Genomic DNA, 16,654 nt, shown 5'->3' with positions numbered 1-16,654 from the left:
TTTGGCACTATTGTTTTTCTTTGTTTTGCAAAAACCCACCCAATCTCCCCGTCTCTGTAGCTGTCAGTAGCTGGTGTAGTCCTGAGATGATTAGGTGATAATCTGCGATGCTACAGTGAGGGGTGAATAAAGCTGTCATTCCAAAGCACTGCCAAACACCCGGGTGGGAGCTAGTTCACCCACAGAAACGTGACACAACAGCACAAAATACAGGACTAACCAAGATTGCCGTGAGCAGCTTTATGTGGCCTTTATCAGGAAAAAAGGTAGCTAGCTATTTGGGGAAGGGTTTGTTTTGCTTGTTTGAATGTTACTTATTTATAGGGAAAAGAAGAAGGTGGGGAATTTTGAAGCAGATACAATGAGAAATAAAACCACCACTGACCAAAGTGTAAGCTGGCTTGCTTTTTAATTAAAGGACTTTTAAAAATCTACACTTTCAGGTACTTCACCTGATGACTATGAGGGATACAACCGTGTCAGGATACTTCAGAGGTTTTTAATACAGTCAGTCAGCTGTATAATACATATGAGTATCAGTGCAAGTTGTGAGATGTGGTCTGTGTACAATATGTTCCTCCAAGTAATGAGTTTTGAAATTGATTTATTCTGACGGCTTGTTTCTGATCTTCATAAACACTGTAGGAAATGCCACATACATGGCCTATGTGTTAAAATGCACAGCTGCCTCATTCCTCCATCCTGCACTAACCCGCGCCCTGGCTGATTTCATCCACAGTATGACATAGTGGCTAGTGTTGCTAGCGCATGTATCCATCCTGTCTTGTCTTTTCTGTGTCTGTCTGTCTGTCCTGCAGTTTTTGTCTGTGTGTGTCTATTTGTAGATGAAGGGGCGGAGGATAAGGTGGGACTGCTACACCACTGCCCAGGCTGTGGGCCTGCTGCCGGCAGGGAGTGGCGTAAACACCTGGCCCCCTCCATTTCAGTGTCTGTGCCTGATGATGAGCCCTACAATTCGGATGAGGAGTACTATGAACACCCTTTGTTCAGCTCAGAGTGGACTGGCTCTAGTACACGCTCCAGTGCCACAGTGAAGAGCACAGAGGTCTTGTTGGGCCATGATGAAGGTGAACTGAGCATGGTCCCATTTTGTTCCTCTTCCCTTCTACCCACCTGACATCCATTCCATTATATATGTGCCTGGGATTGCTGCTTTCTGGGGAGGGAAGCCTAGTCGTGTTTTCTCCCCACATGGAAATGACGCCCCTCCAGAGTATCTCCATGTCAAAGTGAAGCTTCAGCATGAGCGATGAGTGCAACTTTGGGGTCAGTGAAACCATGGTCCGTATTTAAATCGGGGCTCTTGGTCTACTGGCCTGGCTTATAACAGAAAAAAAAGGAGCAGCTAGTTAAAAGAAGCCTAAGCTAAACTGTTCTTTGTGCCAGAGAGCTGCTGCCAAGAACAGTGTGCAAAATAGGGCAAAAGATTGTTGCTGGAGGTAAGTCAGTTGATAATGCAATGGGGAAACCCCCATGTCTATCCCTAAGATAGCAGTGGCGGGTCCTTAATTCTCCAGCAGGCAAAGATAATCAGTTTTACCCCAGTATGCCCAGGTGACTTCAGGCAGTATTGGGTCATGTTTGATGTCCAGTTGTTTTGTGGATGCAACCAGTTAACATCGTGTCATTTGATTGCAAAGGAGAAGAAAAAAAAGTTACTGTGTTTCTGTATCCCCTTTTTCGATGGCCTGAGCACATCAGTATCATTTTGTCAGTGGGGGTTACGTGAAAGTGAAATGGCTTTTGGGGAATCAAGGGAGAACCTATTTCAGTGACTACCAGGAACACTGGCGTCTTCTCCAAGGCAAAATAAATCACGTTTTATCTAGCAGGATTTGACTAAGTCAATCTTGGGACACAGGAGCCGAAGTGAAAACCAGTACTGAATCCTCTAAGGGTTTGAGTCTCAGGAAGATGAAGGTGTATACCTGAAATAGCTCACTGGGTCATTCCAAAGAAACCAGCATTGTTCAGAATTAACAGGATAATATAGCCTAATACTGCAACAGCACCAGAGGAGATCAATGCTAATAATTGAAGGTTGTTAAAGTCAGCATGTCTGCCTGAAGCTAGGGGAGGCAGAAGATCACAGGAGAGCAGCCTTACTATAGCTGGGTGCCTATAGCTGTACTTAGAGCTCCTTCATGGGCAGCTTCCTTTGCAGTCACATGCGTCTACCTCTGGTGAAAGTGTAAGATCTCAGAACATCTATGAGGAAAAGAAGTACAGAAATAAGACGGATCATCAGTGAAAAGACAGGCATTATGAAACAAGCCTCCCCACTCTGCTGCCTGTAAGCTAGCAGTCTGTTTGGCTTAAGAGAGTCTGCTGCACAAAGGGAGCCTGTAGGATTCCATTGTTAAGTCAGGGGTAACTTTCTACTTTGGTGAGTAATTAGTTTTAATCATGCGGCATTGTGTAAAGTGTCTCAAGAAATGGAGGTGTATACTGGAAATTCTTCAGAGTAAAAGGAGAAGCTTTGCTTAAATTTTTTTTTAATTGAAAAAGATGCAAATACAAAACTAAATAAAATCAAAAAAAGAAAAGTAAAGCAAGTTACTCAAGGCAGGGCCTCTTTTAACTGGACACCTGCTGTTCTGCCAGGCTACATTTACAATCTGCCCATGTGTAAATATCCCTGTAATACTCAGGCATCGGTCCAGTTCTGATTCTGAATCTTCTGGCTTCTGTTCATTTAAGATATAGTATGTAACCTTAATTACATTTTTATATGTTATGAATAATGTGTTGTACTTCTCATAGTGATATTTTCTCAGCCTCAGATAGTGTTTGTGTTCCTTAAATCACTCTTTAGAGGCCACAACTGAAGTGGATGGTTGATTGTCTAGCTTTTGCCAGGCCAGTCTCAGGAAAACAATCAAGCCCTGGTAAAGAGGTTTTATTTGAATAATAAGAGGCTGAATACAGCCATTTCCAGATTTGAAACACTTTGTTCTAAGTCTTATTCAGCAAAGGCCTTAATCATGAGACACAGTTTAAACCCAGGGAGGTCACCAGGTTGACTGCAGCATGGCTGCTGGTCAGCTGCTTAAGTATGTTGCTGACTCAAAGGTTTCACACTTAATACTGACTCCTTATCAGAGGGGATACTAATAGAGCAGGGTAATATTCTGTCTGAGTGGCAATGGCCGGAGTACAGTCCAGAATGGAGACTTTTCTTCTGCTGTGGCATGAGTAAAGACTGATCTTGGTACTACTGTACTGATCCTAACAGCCCATAGGCTGAGTGACGCATTGTAGAAATTCGGGTGAACAAATAGTTACATTGCATTCACTGGTTTCTTTAGCGTAGTTGGTGATGAGGAGCTTGGGGGCTAGTGGGGAAGTTAGAAAAGAAAATTGAGGGTCCTTATGTTAAAACTGCGATTTTCATATACGGCGTTCAGCTGTCAGGCAGCCTAAGGTAGAAACTGTTTATAATGCTCAGTGTAGAAATCATGGCTGAATTCTTGTGAAACCGTTAGTTCTCAGCCATGCACAAGACTTACTGAGACTGTGGAAGTATTTTGCCAAATCCAGGATTCATGTGATAGATTGACTTGCTGGCATTTAGCAGTCAGTGTCGCCAAGGTCAGTGGGAAGAAGTTACTGCCTCATACCTTCCTCCACCTCAATTGAATGTCTTGTACTGGATTAAACGGCACATTTATCAGAAAAGTACCAGTGTACTTTGAGTTCATTGATGCATTGGTGTTGTTGGAGCCATCCATCATTCAAGACCATCTCCATTTGCAAAGAATATTTAATCCACAGTCATCTCTGGGAGAGGTATACCTGTAAAACACTTTCAGCTCTCGTCTTACAGCGTAAACGTGCTTTTCTGGGGAGATGGGTTTCTTGGTTTGGTTTGTTTTTTTCCCTGAGGAAAATTCAGTTCCACAGTGACTGGATAGTAGCAGTCCTTTGACACACTTCAATTCAAAATGCTCAGAGCTGAAAGTGTTACGTAAAAGCAGTCCTATTGAGCTGTGTGCTTGGTGTTTACTGTTAGTGTTGATGTCGCCTCCTTTTTCCATCCCCAAGAAGAAGAACCAGTAGAGAGTCCGATGGCTGTGGAAGTGAAACCTGCTGCTCTTCCTGGGAAGCAACTGGGGAAAGAGCACGGGCCCACTGAGCCTTCGGACCAGGCAAAGGGCCTCTGTGAGGGCCCGTCGGATTCTGGTTTGGATGCCAAAGTGTGTTGTGAAGACAAAGTGCCAAGTGTGGCATCCAGCAGGGAGAGTGTAACCGTTGTGGCGGAAACACCCCTGAAAGACACATCCCCTTCCTCGGCTGAGGAAGGTGTGTCCTCCTTAGGTTTGCATGTCGTTTGCTGCTGATGTAATCCTCCTCCAGCTTTCTCCAGCGCTTTCCAAGGCTGCTTCATTTCCTGTTTTTCCCATTTATTAGTATGACTGCTCTTGTTATTATGCTTGAAGAGTGTGTAGCAGATAATATGGTTGCATAGGTGCTGTATGACAACATGGTTTCCCACCACTGCGGCTGATTCCTGATTTTTTTTACTTTGCCATGATAAAATGTGCTTTGCAGCTAAGCTGATTCCTCTGCGTAAACCTTTTTCCCTCATCTCAGATGTGTTTGCCAGTCACATTGCTATGTATATTTTTTTCTTTTTGGTGCAGAGATTCATCTGCTTTTCTTTCAAAAAGTAGATTTATTGACTTTGACTATGACATAAAGAGGCTTAAACTGTAGAAATGTTTTCATTAGCAGTGTGCAGGTGTTTTGTTTGGTTTTTATTTTTTGGTGTGTGCTTCAGTGCATTCTGGTTTAGCTTCCCTAAAGCTGTTGCTTCTTACATCACGTCCTTGCCATTCATTGCAGTCTACCCCTCCTCTCCTCAGTCATTGCCAGAACTCTGATTTTTTGTGTCTTACCTTATTACAAATGTTTACGCTTGCTTGAGTGCCCTTCTTTGGCAAAACCTCCATCACTTCCACTGGGATGCTTGTCTTCATAGTGAAGTTTAGCATAGGGTGTATAGGATGAAGTTCTGATCTGCTTACTGAACAAAATATTTACTGCAGTCGTCTTTCAGTATGGAAGAATTAGGCTTCAGGATTTTCCTTTTAATGGTATTTCTCTTCAGCTAGTGCAACAAGGTGTAAAGGCACATTGTGTGGAGCAGTGATGTACCCATTTGCTACCTGACTAAGAAATGCTGCATTTGGGAGACTGGTGTTCTAGCTGGCCCAGCTAAAGAGTATTAAATTCCTTTGGCAGTCAGAATATGTTTTGGTGCCATTGAGATTGTTCATTTGCACTACAGTAAGAGGTACAGTAGGATACATAAAGAAAGTCAGTATCTAGCTATTTAATTTCTGTGAAACGAGAATGACATCAGCTCAATGGCCATATTTTTATACCTCATAGAGTTTGCAAGGAAGTCACTAAAAGTAAAAACATAAAGAAGTAAAATTGCTGTAGTTGTAGACCTCTGTTTTTTCTACCTGTAGAGTTTAGAATGGCCGTTGCTTTTTTTGACTAAATGTTAACATATGCAAGTACTTAAAGAATGACCAATACTTTGATGCTAATTGTTCTAAAAAGTACAGATTCATCAGAGCAAAAAGGTGGCTTCATGGACAGATATGAGGGGATTCAGTTGGCCCAGTACTTGTTGTAAAAAGCTTTAGAAAAAACTCATAAAACTTTTTTTGCGCATTGCTGCAAGAAAGCTCTGCCACACTCTGCAGTATATCTCTTCATATTTTCCATGATAGGAATATTTCCATATAATAGAAATCATTATTTTATTTTTAAAAGAACGAGCTATTAATAATTAACAGAACAGGTATTAAAAAAAAATCGTAACTTGGTATTACTCCCTAAAAGCGTAGTGGCAGACATTGAGAGTAGCATTTTTAGCTTCAAATTGACTTAATTAGGGCCTGATCGACAGTCATTGAAACATGCCAGCTATTCTTTGACTTCATTTACAGCTGAAGGTGGCTGGCCATTTTGAAGACCAGACCTTCAGGATCTGGAACTATTGATAGCTCTGTTGCTGATTTTACACCTACTGGTTTTGTGACAGCAGTGAGATTTCTCTCATTTGCCAAAGAGTGAATGTCAAAAATCGGTACAATTGGAAAAAACAGCCTCTTCTAACAGTTGTGAAACCTTTTGTATGTGTTATTTCTTTAGTTTAGGCTGTATGTAGAAGAAAAAAGAAAAAAAAGATACAGAAATGTATCATAACTATGTATGTTTAAATGTCAGCAACGCACAACTGACTGGACTTACTGGCAGACTTTACTAACACAAAACTAACCTAAGTTACAGAGTTCAGCAAAGCATACCAATGAAGTGAGGATTACTTGTGGTTTTGCTCTTGTATATAAACCATGAAGATGAAGAATTCATACTAAATCATCTCATTTCAGTGGTCACATATTTATATGTGTACAACTCACATTTCCACTGTAAAACCTCATATATTGAAACTAGGATTTAACACTTTAAAGCAGATTTCTAGGTGGATGGCCTTGCTGCATGTTTGCATCTCTCTCCCCCTCCTTTCCATCATTCATACCAAGACGATGTTGTAAGCCACATGACTGCCTGCCTGTAAGTGCTTTAAATAATTTTGTTATAAAACCCAAACAAACTACTTCAGATTTACTTGCAGCCGCGAAGATGGAATTCCGCATCCAGGAGGGCGCACGCCCTTTCGCAGCAGAACCATTAGACACAAAGCAACATGAATCTGGCAAAGACAGTAAGACTGGTGAGCAACCTAAACATGATGCCTTAGTTCCACAGCCAGCAAAAACAGAGGCTATAGACAAAAAGGATTCGCAGAGCAAAGACAAAGAAAAAATGCCTACACCTCTATCAGAACAGGTCTTAGAAACTGATTCACAAAAGAAAGGGGAAGCCAGTTTGGCAGAACCTGCGGTCAAGCCTCCTCCTCAGGAACAGAAGGACTTGTCATCTGAACTGCCTAAAGGGAGCAAAACAGATGAAAGGACTGCAGATGTGCCCTCATCATCCAACCAGGTTATGTCTATGAAATTTAAAGATGACCTTAAAGATGTCCAAGATCTTGCTGTCAGCCATGGTGAAAGTTCTCGATTGCTATCAGAACCCAAGGCAGAAGCAGCCAAATGTGAACTTCCTTCAGGCCCAGCTCCTGCTGTCCCCCAGGAGCTTCCACTCAAAGGCAGTTCCAAAACAAAATGGGAAACCACCGACCAACTGTTTGCCAAAGATGTCACTAAAGATGAACAGATCCACAGAGACAGGACGCTAGCTCTGCAAGAAGTCTCAGCAGTAACTGTAGATGGCCTGAAAACACCAAGCACCCAGAAAATCCCTGTGTGGGGGGAGGAAAAGGACCTGACCAAGGATGAGAGTGATGAGGAAGAAAGGTATGACTTCTATGATAAAGGGGAGGCTCGAATATTAGATGATGGTAAATTTACCACAGAGCCTGAAGTTAAGACACTTTCCCTAGACAAAGCAGACTTTCAAAAGGATGATGAAGCTAAGAGGTCACCTGATCTTCTCAAAGCAGAAAAAGAAATGGACCAAAGTGGGCTCCCAGCAATGGTAGACATGAAGAAGGAGGTGCAGCCAAGCACACAGCCACCCCCAGCCAAGTTAGGCCATGAACTGAGCCCCGAGAAAACGGTAGAGTACCCTGATACCACTCGGTTATCCAGAATAACAGAGAAAACCCCTGCAGCACCAAGTTTAACCACTGACAAGACTCCTACTCTAGAAGCTTCTCAAGAGAAAGATGTTAAAAAAGATACCAAGGAGGATAAGACAAGTGTTGCAGCTCCTCATCAAATGAAAGAAGAGGAGGATCGATCGGGAATGTCGAAGTATTTTGAAACCTCTGCTCTGAAAGAGGAAGCCTTCAAAGCCGAGGCTCTGAAACAAGGCAGTGATTACTATGAGCTAAGTGACACTAAAGAGACTGTGTATGAGCCTTATCAGACAGATCGCCTAATACCTGAAGACAAAGAGGAAGAGGAGGAAGAATTACAGGCAGAACTGGATCAACAGCAGAATGTGCCTGCTCACGAAATAGGTTACAGTACCCTGGCTCAGAGCTTCACACCAGACAAATCTGAAGAACCGAGTTCCCCAACAGAAAGAATGTTCACAATTGACCCCAAAGTCTATGGGGATAAGAGAGAACTCCACAGTAAAAATAAAGATGACCTGACTCTGAGCAGGAGCCTGGGACTTGGGGGCAGATCTGCAATTGAACAAAGAAGTATGTCTATTAACTTACCCATGTCCTGCCTGGATTCAATAGCTCTAGGATTTAGCTTTGGTCGTGCGCATGATCTTTCTCCCCTGGCTTCGGATATTCTAACTAACACTAGTGGAAGTATGGATGAAGGTGATGACTACTTGCCAGCAACCACACCAGCACTGGAGAAGGCCCCCTGCTTCCCCATTGATAGTAGAGAGGAAGATGAACACATCGAAGAAGAAAAAGCAACGGTGGAAGAAAAAGTCCAGCCTGAGACCTTAGCCGAATCACCTTTCCTTGCCAAAGATTATTACAAAAATGGGGCTGTCCTGGCTCCTGACCTGCCTGAAATGTTAGACCTGGCAGGGACAAGATCTAGATTAGCCTCCGTGAGTGCAGATGCTGAGGTGGCGCAAAAGAAGTCACTTCCTTCTGACACTGTTGTGGAAGACAGCAGTGCAGCCCTGCCACCTGTGACAGATGAAAACCACGTAACTCTAAAAGCTGAAAGTCAGCTAGAAGACTTGGGCTACTGTGTGTTCAATAAGTACACCGTCCCACTCCCTTCTCCGGTTCAGGACAGTGAGAATTTAACGAGCGACACCTGTCCCTTTTACGAAGGCACAGATGAAAAACTGAGACGTGGCCTAGCTCCTGACCTGTCTTTAATAGAAGTAAAGCTGGCAGCAGCTGAAAAATCGAAAGAATTCCTCAGTGAAAAAGACTTAGGTCAGCATGTCACTGGTGAGTCTGTTGTGGCAAGGGACCTTGAGCAGGAGAAAAAAGAGAAGCTGGATACTGTGCTAGAAAAAAGTGAAGATCAAGTTGACTCTAAAGAGGTCTATCCCGTTAAAGGTGCAGAGCCAGAGAAGACAAGACCTGAGGCAATCTTAGAAATGAAAGAAGAAAGTATGGCTGATAAAGTTCACGTAACTGATGATACCAGGTATGACAGAATATCAGCTTCTGAGTTAGCAATAGAGAAGGATGCTGCTGCTTTGTTGATGGAGAAGGAGGAGAAGTCTCTTAGTGTTGTTCCTGAAATAGCTGAGGTAGAAGCTCCAATTAGACCTGATTACAATGCCATAAAGCACGATTTGGAAGTGGCTGCAAGGAGAGCTGACCAAGAATATCAGAGTCAGTTAGAGACTAAGATCAGTGAGGTGGTTTCTCTCCCTTCAGGGAAGGACAAAGCCTCTGTTAAAAGAGCAGAGCCTGAACCCAAAGACATTCAAGAGAAAGATCAGACCATCCTATCCAGAGAAGCAAAGGATGCAGATGTACTTTCCAAGACCGAGCCTAGTTATGTGAAGGACAGCACCAAACTGTTGGAAACAGAAATTAAGGAAAAAGTAACTAAGCCCGATCTGGTACATCAAGAGGCAGTTGATAAAGAGGAATCTTACGAGTCTAGTGGAGAGCATGATCAAGCCCAAGAAGGTTCGAATGGTGAATCCTTGAAACCAGAGGATATCAAAGCAGAACCTCCAAAACCTCCCATGTCTGGGGAAGAGACGCCTGCACAGTTACCAGCAAAGGAGCCTTCTGTGGAGCTTCTTCCAAAAACTGAGCCTCTCCAGGAAGAGCCTGCTGAGATTCAGATGGAGACCATACCACAGCCTGCGGAAGGAATTGAAAAGATTCCTGATACAGCTGTGAAACCTACGGAAGTCCAAAAGCTCCTGCCATGTGAAGTGACAGCTGGGGCCACAAAAGGGGAAGAACATGAAGAAGAAGTAGAAGTAGAGCAAAAAGAAAAAGAAGAGGATAAACAGCATCTTGTGTCAGAAATGCCCCCAGAAATAGACTTTGGGAAACCTTCTGCTGGAGAAATGCTAGCCAAGGGTAGCCCAGAAGCACTGCCTGAACTGAAAGGCATTATTGAATCCGTGGTGACAGTAGAGGATGACTTTATCACAGTGGTGCAGACAACAGTTGATGAGGGTGAATCTGCTTCTCACAGTGTGCGCTTTGCTGCTACTCAGCAGGAAGATATCGAGGCAGGGGACTCCCAGGCTGAAGAGGAGCTGGAAGTTGAGGAAATGGTTGACATTCAAGCTGAGCCCAAGGAGGGCTCCCCAGAAGCTCCTGCTTCACCCCAGAGAGAAGAAATCCTGCTCACCGACTACAAGACAGAGACGTGTGATGATTACAAAGATGAAACAACAATCGATGACTCCATCATGGATACAGACAGTCTCTGGGCAGATACTCAAGGTGTGCATTATCCTTTCTGTTTTGTCTGTTAAATATTTTTTCTTCCAATTCATAATGATCAAAAAGCAAAATTATTATAGTGGTAATAGTAATCTCAGCATGTTTCAGAAAAATGGTAAAATAGTCTGCCTTTTTTTAATAATCCGTCTGCTCTGTCTTCAACTATTTTTCCCTGCTCCACCACAGTATTGTTAACATTTGTTACTAATCTTTTGTTTGTTGTTATAATTTGCTCTGATCCTACAGATGATGATAGGAGCATCATGACTGAACAGTTAGAGACTGTTCCTAAAGAGGAGAAGGCAGAGAGAGAATTGCGAAGATCATCTCTCGATAAGCATAAAAAAGAGAAACCTTTTAAAACTGGGAGAGGCAGGATTTCTACTCCTGAAAGGAAAATAGCTAAAAAGGAACCTAGCACACTCTCCAGAGATGAAGTGAGAAGGAAAAAAGGTTCATTTAACACTCCCTATTACAATTTTTTTTTCTGTTATTAATTTTTTTAATTATTTTTTACTATTGTACGATACTATCCAATTACTCTATTGCAGATGATGTGCACCTTAACAGTATTTACAGTAGTGCTTTATAATGAGACATTCCACAACTATATGAAAAGCCATGTGCAAGGCTCACTGCTCCACCGGTCCCGTTTCATTGTAGGCGTCCCCACTGATCGCTGGGTAACACATCTGAGGTCAATGCACCAGTGCTGCCCCTCTTCCAACTTTGGATTTGTTCATCCCAGTAGAAGCGGCGCATCGGGTTGGAGTTGTGGAGCAGTGGGCCTGCCACTTGATGTATTGTCATATGAAACTGTTTGCTGGGTTTTTTTCCTGATTCTATGTTTTTGTGTTTTTTTTGTCCATAGCAGTGTATAAGAAAGCTGAACTTGCTAAAAAAACTGAAGTTCAGGCCCACTCTCCCTCCAGGAAAATCATTTTAAAACCTGCTATCAAATATACTAGACCAACTCATCTCTCCTGTGTTAAACGGAAGCAGACAGGTGACTGCGTTCTGTTCAGTTATGCAATGTGGCTGGCAAACATAGACATTTTTTTTTTTTGTAAATCTCATGGCTATAGCAGCTTCTCTATTTTTTTTTTTCCTCCAAGAGTATCAGTCTTCACAAATAGTATTGCTTTTGTAGTGGTTTGTATCATCTTTCTTTTCTTTCTTTCTTTCCTGGTATTTTTTTGTTTATTTAATGGAGGCCATGATCATGTATGCTTGTCATTGCTTGGACCTCCCAAGTGCTGTGGTTGTACCTTGGCATCGTGCTTATAGTGTGGTGTTGTAGGAATCTTTACTCATCTTTTTGTTCTTTTTTCTTTCTTTCTTTTTAATTACCCATGTTTTGTTTTTTTTTCTGGTGGGAAAATGTTGACAGCTTAAACCATGGTATGCATTTCCATTATTTTGCTTTTTTACTCTCATGCATAATAAGAAGTGTTTCAGACTTATACTTTGTTGATTGATGTTATCTGCATTGACGCTTCCCAATCTGTTACTGATGTTTATGCTGTACAGTCAAAATCCACAGGGGGAATCCAGCCACATGCAGCATGAAGCTGAGAGAGAAGAAATCTGAGCTCACACTACGAATGCATTGCAAGCAAAAATCTTAATATTCAGTAGCGGAAGATGAAAGGATGAAACAAATTATTCCTGTTACATCTTGATAAGTGTATCATTATTTAAGGACCAAAAAGAACACTTCCAGCATTTTCATCATACTATTCATTGTTACTGTGAGTTCAGGGTGGAAAGATGAACATCTTCTCTGGTGATCTTAAAAAAAAAATTTTTGCTAAGAGAGGTCAGGTTTTCTGTCATATAATGTAGCCGCATAGTGTAGCGCAGTTGTTCATCAGTAAAACTCAGGCTATTAAGAGAAGAACCATGCACCGCAGTGCAAAACTGCATAGGCCTCTTCTCATGGCTCAGAAATTAAGAACAGGATTTATTATCCATCCTGTAGTTAAACAGTGCAATACCAAAAGTGTTCCTAAAAAGCCATTCCCATCCAGTTTTGCACCAATGAGTCACTCCTGTTCTAAATTCAGACCAGTCTTGGTATGGATGTGTGACTACTGAAAAATACAGTAAGAGGATAGTTAAGCGAGGGTAGCTTTAATGTCATGCCTCAACTGTATGAAGTGTGTATTGTTTCCTAGTTGCATTCCATCAGCACAACAGAACTAAATACTCAGTCCCATCCCCTTGATCCTGTGAGGGAATCTGGTCCTTTTACTTCCGCCGTCACGAGGAACGGAGCCAGGCAAGGAAAGGCTGATCCAGGCGCTCTGTGTGGCAGGGACGGCTCCTCCTCAGTTTGCAGTTTCTCTGTGCTAACTTGCACTCTGGACCAGAACAACTCAGGAGTGAGGAGTATTAAAAAAGGATTAAAACAACTCTTGCTACCTCTTGCTCTTTGCTGAAGCGCAGCTGGATCGGCTCAGAAGTTATGACCCATCATTGCCATATTGTTTCAGAAGACCCAGGGGGTTCAATGAGCAGTGGAAAGGGGGGTGGGGGGGGAAGTGTCAGGTTTGTAGTGCTCTCAACTTCATTGCACTTCTACAGCCATGTGGTCAGTGCTGTCTTGCCGTCAGGTACTCTACTACTAACTACTACTGACTCCTCTGAATTCTTCTGGCCCATATTGTCCTGGAGAGTCCTGAGTTGTATTTGCGTAAGGAAATCTGCCAGGTGCCTTAAATGTCTGCTGCCTGGAAACTGTCAGAGCCTTTTCTCTCTCATTCCAATACATAGTGAAGCAGATGTGTTAGTCAAAGTGAAAAATGTAATACAAAACTGACCTCCCAGGACATTTAAATCCTGAAGTGGAGAGCAACCAAAATGATGGACACAAAATGATCGTAACATTTTCAGTAATGTGGGTTGAACTTTGAGGTTTGGGCTTTAAAGCAGAGGAGCTTGAACCACACCACAAAGTGAACAAAATTATCTCGTAGAATGTTTCACCATATCAGCGCTGCTGGAAAATTCACAATAGCCTGTATTTTCTTCTACCTCACCTTTTTACACTTACTGATGGGACTTGAGTGGAGGCTGTGAGAAAGAGTCCAGTGCTATGTGATATCCTAAGAGTGTGGGCAGCCATATGTTAACCTACATATCCTTGAGCCTGAACCAGTCATCCAGTTCTTTCCAGGATCTGGAATTTAGAGGGACATTGTATGTCTCCCGTTTTCCTTTTATATAAAATATAGCACCATTTCTTGAAGCTGGATTTGACTGTCAGTGTACTTGATTTGGAATGGTCTTGTCAGCTTTAGTGATACCTGGCCAGTGGGCCCACACCAAGTCCCTTGGCAGTGTAGTCTAGACAGCTTTGAGTGTATTGCAGTGAAAACCTCCATGTTGCATTTCTTGTGGCTTTAAAACGAAACATGTCCAATCATAATGTACAAGTGTCTAAAAAAAAAAGTTAATATTTGCTCGTGTTTTCTGTGTAGTGGCCTGGGAAATGACATCTTTCCCCTATTTCCTCCCAATACCAGAAGAAAATTCCCATGTCACTGGTAAGCACTGGCAAATACTGGTAACTTACAGTGCTGTATCCACAAGAGTGGGATTGCTTTTTAAGAGACTCATCCTTGCCATTTGAAAAAGAAACTGCATGGCCAACTCTGAGGAAAGACTTGTGAAGTCTTTGCCTTGACCGGTGTAGCTCCATGAATGAAACCCCAATCTGACTGGTGTTGCGTTAGCGGCAGTGAGATGCCGCTGCATTTATGCCATCAGAGCAGTATTTATGGTGGCAAGGCCTGGGCAATTACCTGGCTATGAGCGGGAGTCGCTATGTGATACACTTCTGTTCCTTGTCTTCAATTCTGGGGTCACCCCCTGAGGTAAAACATGTCTGTTGTGTATTTAAACTGGCAGCAGAGCCTGTAGAGATCTTTTGTTCAGATGGAGAAGTGATGGTGCTTTCAGGTAAGTCAGCACAAGCAGCACGCTATTCTTTCCACTTTGTGATGGTGGCTGGTTAGGGTTCGATACCAAGGGACTGAGGGAAGATGCTATTTGTGGTTATTTAGAAAAGGTGCAAAACAGACCAAACCCAGCAGTAATGGATGTGCTAAAATGTGATGCAGGAGGGCTGTGTTGTACTTATCCCTGCTACAGATTTAGAAAAACTGAAGTATGCAGTTACATACTCCTTTACCTCTCACGAGTTTTCTACTCCTTCAATTAAACAAAAATAAATATATTAACAGGGCAGAACTAGAGTGGGAACTGTGGCAGATAAACCAGAGGTCTCCTCACCACACCTGGGAGCTGCACAGGGAAAGGAGGAAATTAGTTGGTTCTGTCCTGTACGATGCATTGGGGTTGGTTTTACAGTTGGAAGACAGTTGGGTTTACAGCAGAAGATTGTCATCTGGGACTACTGTCCTGCTTCTGCATTTACTAAGGGCATGGCATCCTGGCATAGATGCCAAAAGAGTTCACATCTAGTTTTTGTGTGGCAGATTACATCCTAAGCAGCAGTGTTGGGGTGAAACTAATAACCTGCTTTCCAAAAAGCTGCCCCATTCCAAAGCTTCTCGTAAGGACGGGATCTTAAGTCAGAGTAAAATCTTGTTGTATCAAATAAAGGAAATAATGAATTAACGTACTTGATGTCCCAGATAGAATTTGTGTTGGTAAAGTCTTGGCTTAGTTGACCCACAGCACACTGACCTTGTTGATGCAACTAGGGTGATAATTCAACAGTGAATCTCTCTCTTTCCATTAGGAATTTTAGCTAATATTTTGACAAGTGGTGATTTCAGGGGCCTCTCAAAATTTTCGTTTGTGGATTACTTAAAGCAGCCTGATTTTTTAGAAGACAGTCCCAAAAATCAGGTTGCTAAGGTGTTTGAGGACTGACCTTTGGAACTAAAGCCTCTTATAGTTGTCAGCTATTTCTTGAACTCTACTGTAGTTTCTAGACTTCTAGGAACATGAATACAAAATACTGATTTGTTTGGAATGTGTAGAATACTATTTTGTTACAAGTATGATGAATACAGGACATAATTTTAAGGCAGGTACATTTCTGCATACAGATCACTGAGAGTAATTCACAAAGTACTTGCTTTGCATGTAGTTCCAAGGCATTTAATTGTTCTAACAAATGTACTAAGTGGAAATGCTTATTATTATTGATTTTAACTATCAAGTCTTTCTTTGTGTCTCTCAGCAGCAGGTGGTGAAACTAACCAGGCTCCCAGTGTATTTAAACAAGCAAAGGAAAAACTCTCAGTGAGTAAAATCATCTTATTGTTCATCTTTATGATCTCTGTTTGTCCTCATTTCCTATCTTTTTGTGTTAATTCAGTAAGTGTGTGTTCCATTTAAAATTTGTGTTCCATTTAGAATTTGTTTGCCATATTCATTATTCATTTAAAAGGGTAATTAAAGCCACCTTTCCTGAACAAGCTCTGAATTACAGTCCCGGGTAGTAGATGATGACAGTTTGCAGATTCATAGGGGGTACACAGACTCCAAACTGCAAGAGTTGGATGTGTTCAGCATTTTGAGCCAGGACATCCTCTGGGATAAACTATGTACCGTGGCCTTTTCTGCAGCACCCAACTCATAGTGCCACCTTGTTCAGTTGCTGTGTAGGCAGAAACCCTCCCCCAGGACTCACTGGTCTTCTGATGCACCCCTACATAGCCGTGCATTCTGCAGGAGCCATGCCTGTGTAGAAGTTACTGGCCATTAGCATTTTCTGTGCAATTAAGTGCTTTCTGAATGGCCATTTCCTGGGCTGCCAACTTCTGTCTGTGTTTCAATGTGACAGTTAGGTGCCCTGCCTTCAGCTGCTCTGCAGCCTGTTCTGTTCCCTGTGTTTGGCTCTCCCCCGCTGAGTTTCCTTCAGCAAATGCTGCAGTGTCTCTCCGCCCTGCTCCCATGCTGACCCTATGCTCTTCCTGTCCCATCACTCCAAAATCCCCAGGAAATCAACCTACTTTCACTATTCCCTATGCAACTGTTTCTTACATCACCCTGGCACACGCTAATTCACATCTGCAGCACAATGCTTTGTCATTGTAGCCATCATGAACAGTGAAGTTCCTTAGGATTCCTCTAAATTTCCAAAACATTCCATGGCTGATTCGTTTCATTTGTCTAACCGGATCACCAGTTCATCGGGCAATGAAA

The 16,654-nt window shown here is 42.5% G+C and overlaps 1 protein-coding gene across 40 annotated transcripts in view; it reads left to right on the top strand.

Annotated features, from left to right (window-relative positions):
• MAP2 (microtubule associated protein 2) overlaps window positions 1–16,654 on the top strand; it is a 235,665-nt gene that overhangs the window by 191,269 nt on the left and 27,742 nt on the right. For 23 of the 40 annotated variants that reach the window (XM_055812584.1, XM_055812576.1, XM_055812599.1 and 20 more), the window contains 5 exons: window positions 4,069–4,323; window positions 6,674–10,471; window positions 10,718–10,924; window positions 11,343–11,477; window positions 15,687–15,748. In XM_055812584.1, the coding sequence (XP_055668559.1) occupies window positions 4,069–4,323; window positions 6,674–10,471; window positions 10,718–10,924; window positions 11,343–11,477; window positions 15,687–15,748 (4,457 nt within the window). The remainder of the gene's footprint in view (window positions 1–4,068; window positions 4,324–6,673; window positions 10,472–10,717; window positions 10,925–11,342; window positions 11,478–15,686; window positions 15,749–16,654) is intronic. The other 17 variants (XM_055812603.1, XM_055812607.1, XM_055812605.1 and 14 more) reach the window with 5 other exon arrangements.

This window comes from Falco peregrinus, chromosome 8, assembly GCF_023634155.1.
Source record: "Falco peregrinus isolate bFalPer1 chromosome 8, bFalPer1.pri, whole genome shotgun sequence".
NCBI classification, from domain to species: Eukaryota; Metazoa; Chordata; class Aves; order Falconiformes; family Falconidae; genus Falco; species Falco peregrinus.
This window is presented reverse-complemented; position numbering and strand designations above follow the sequence as displayed.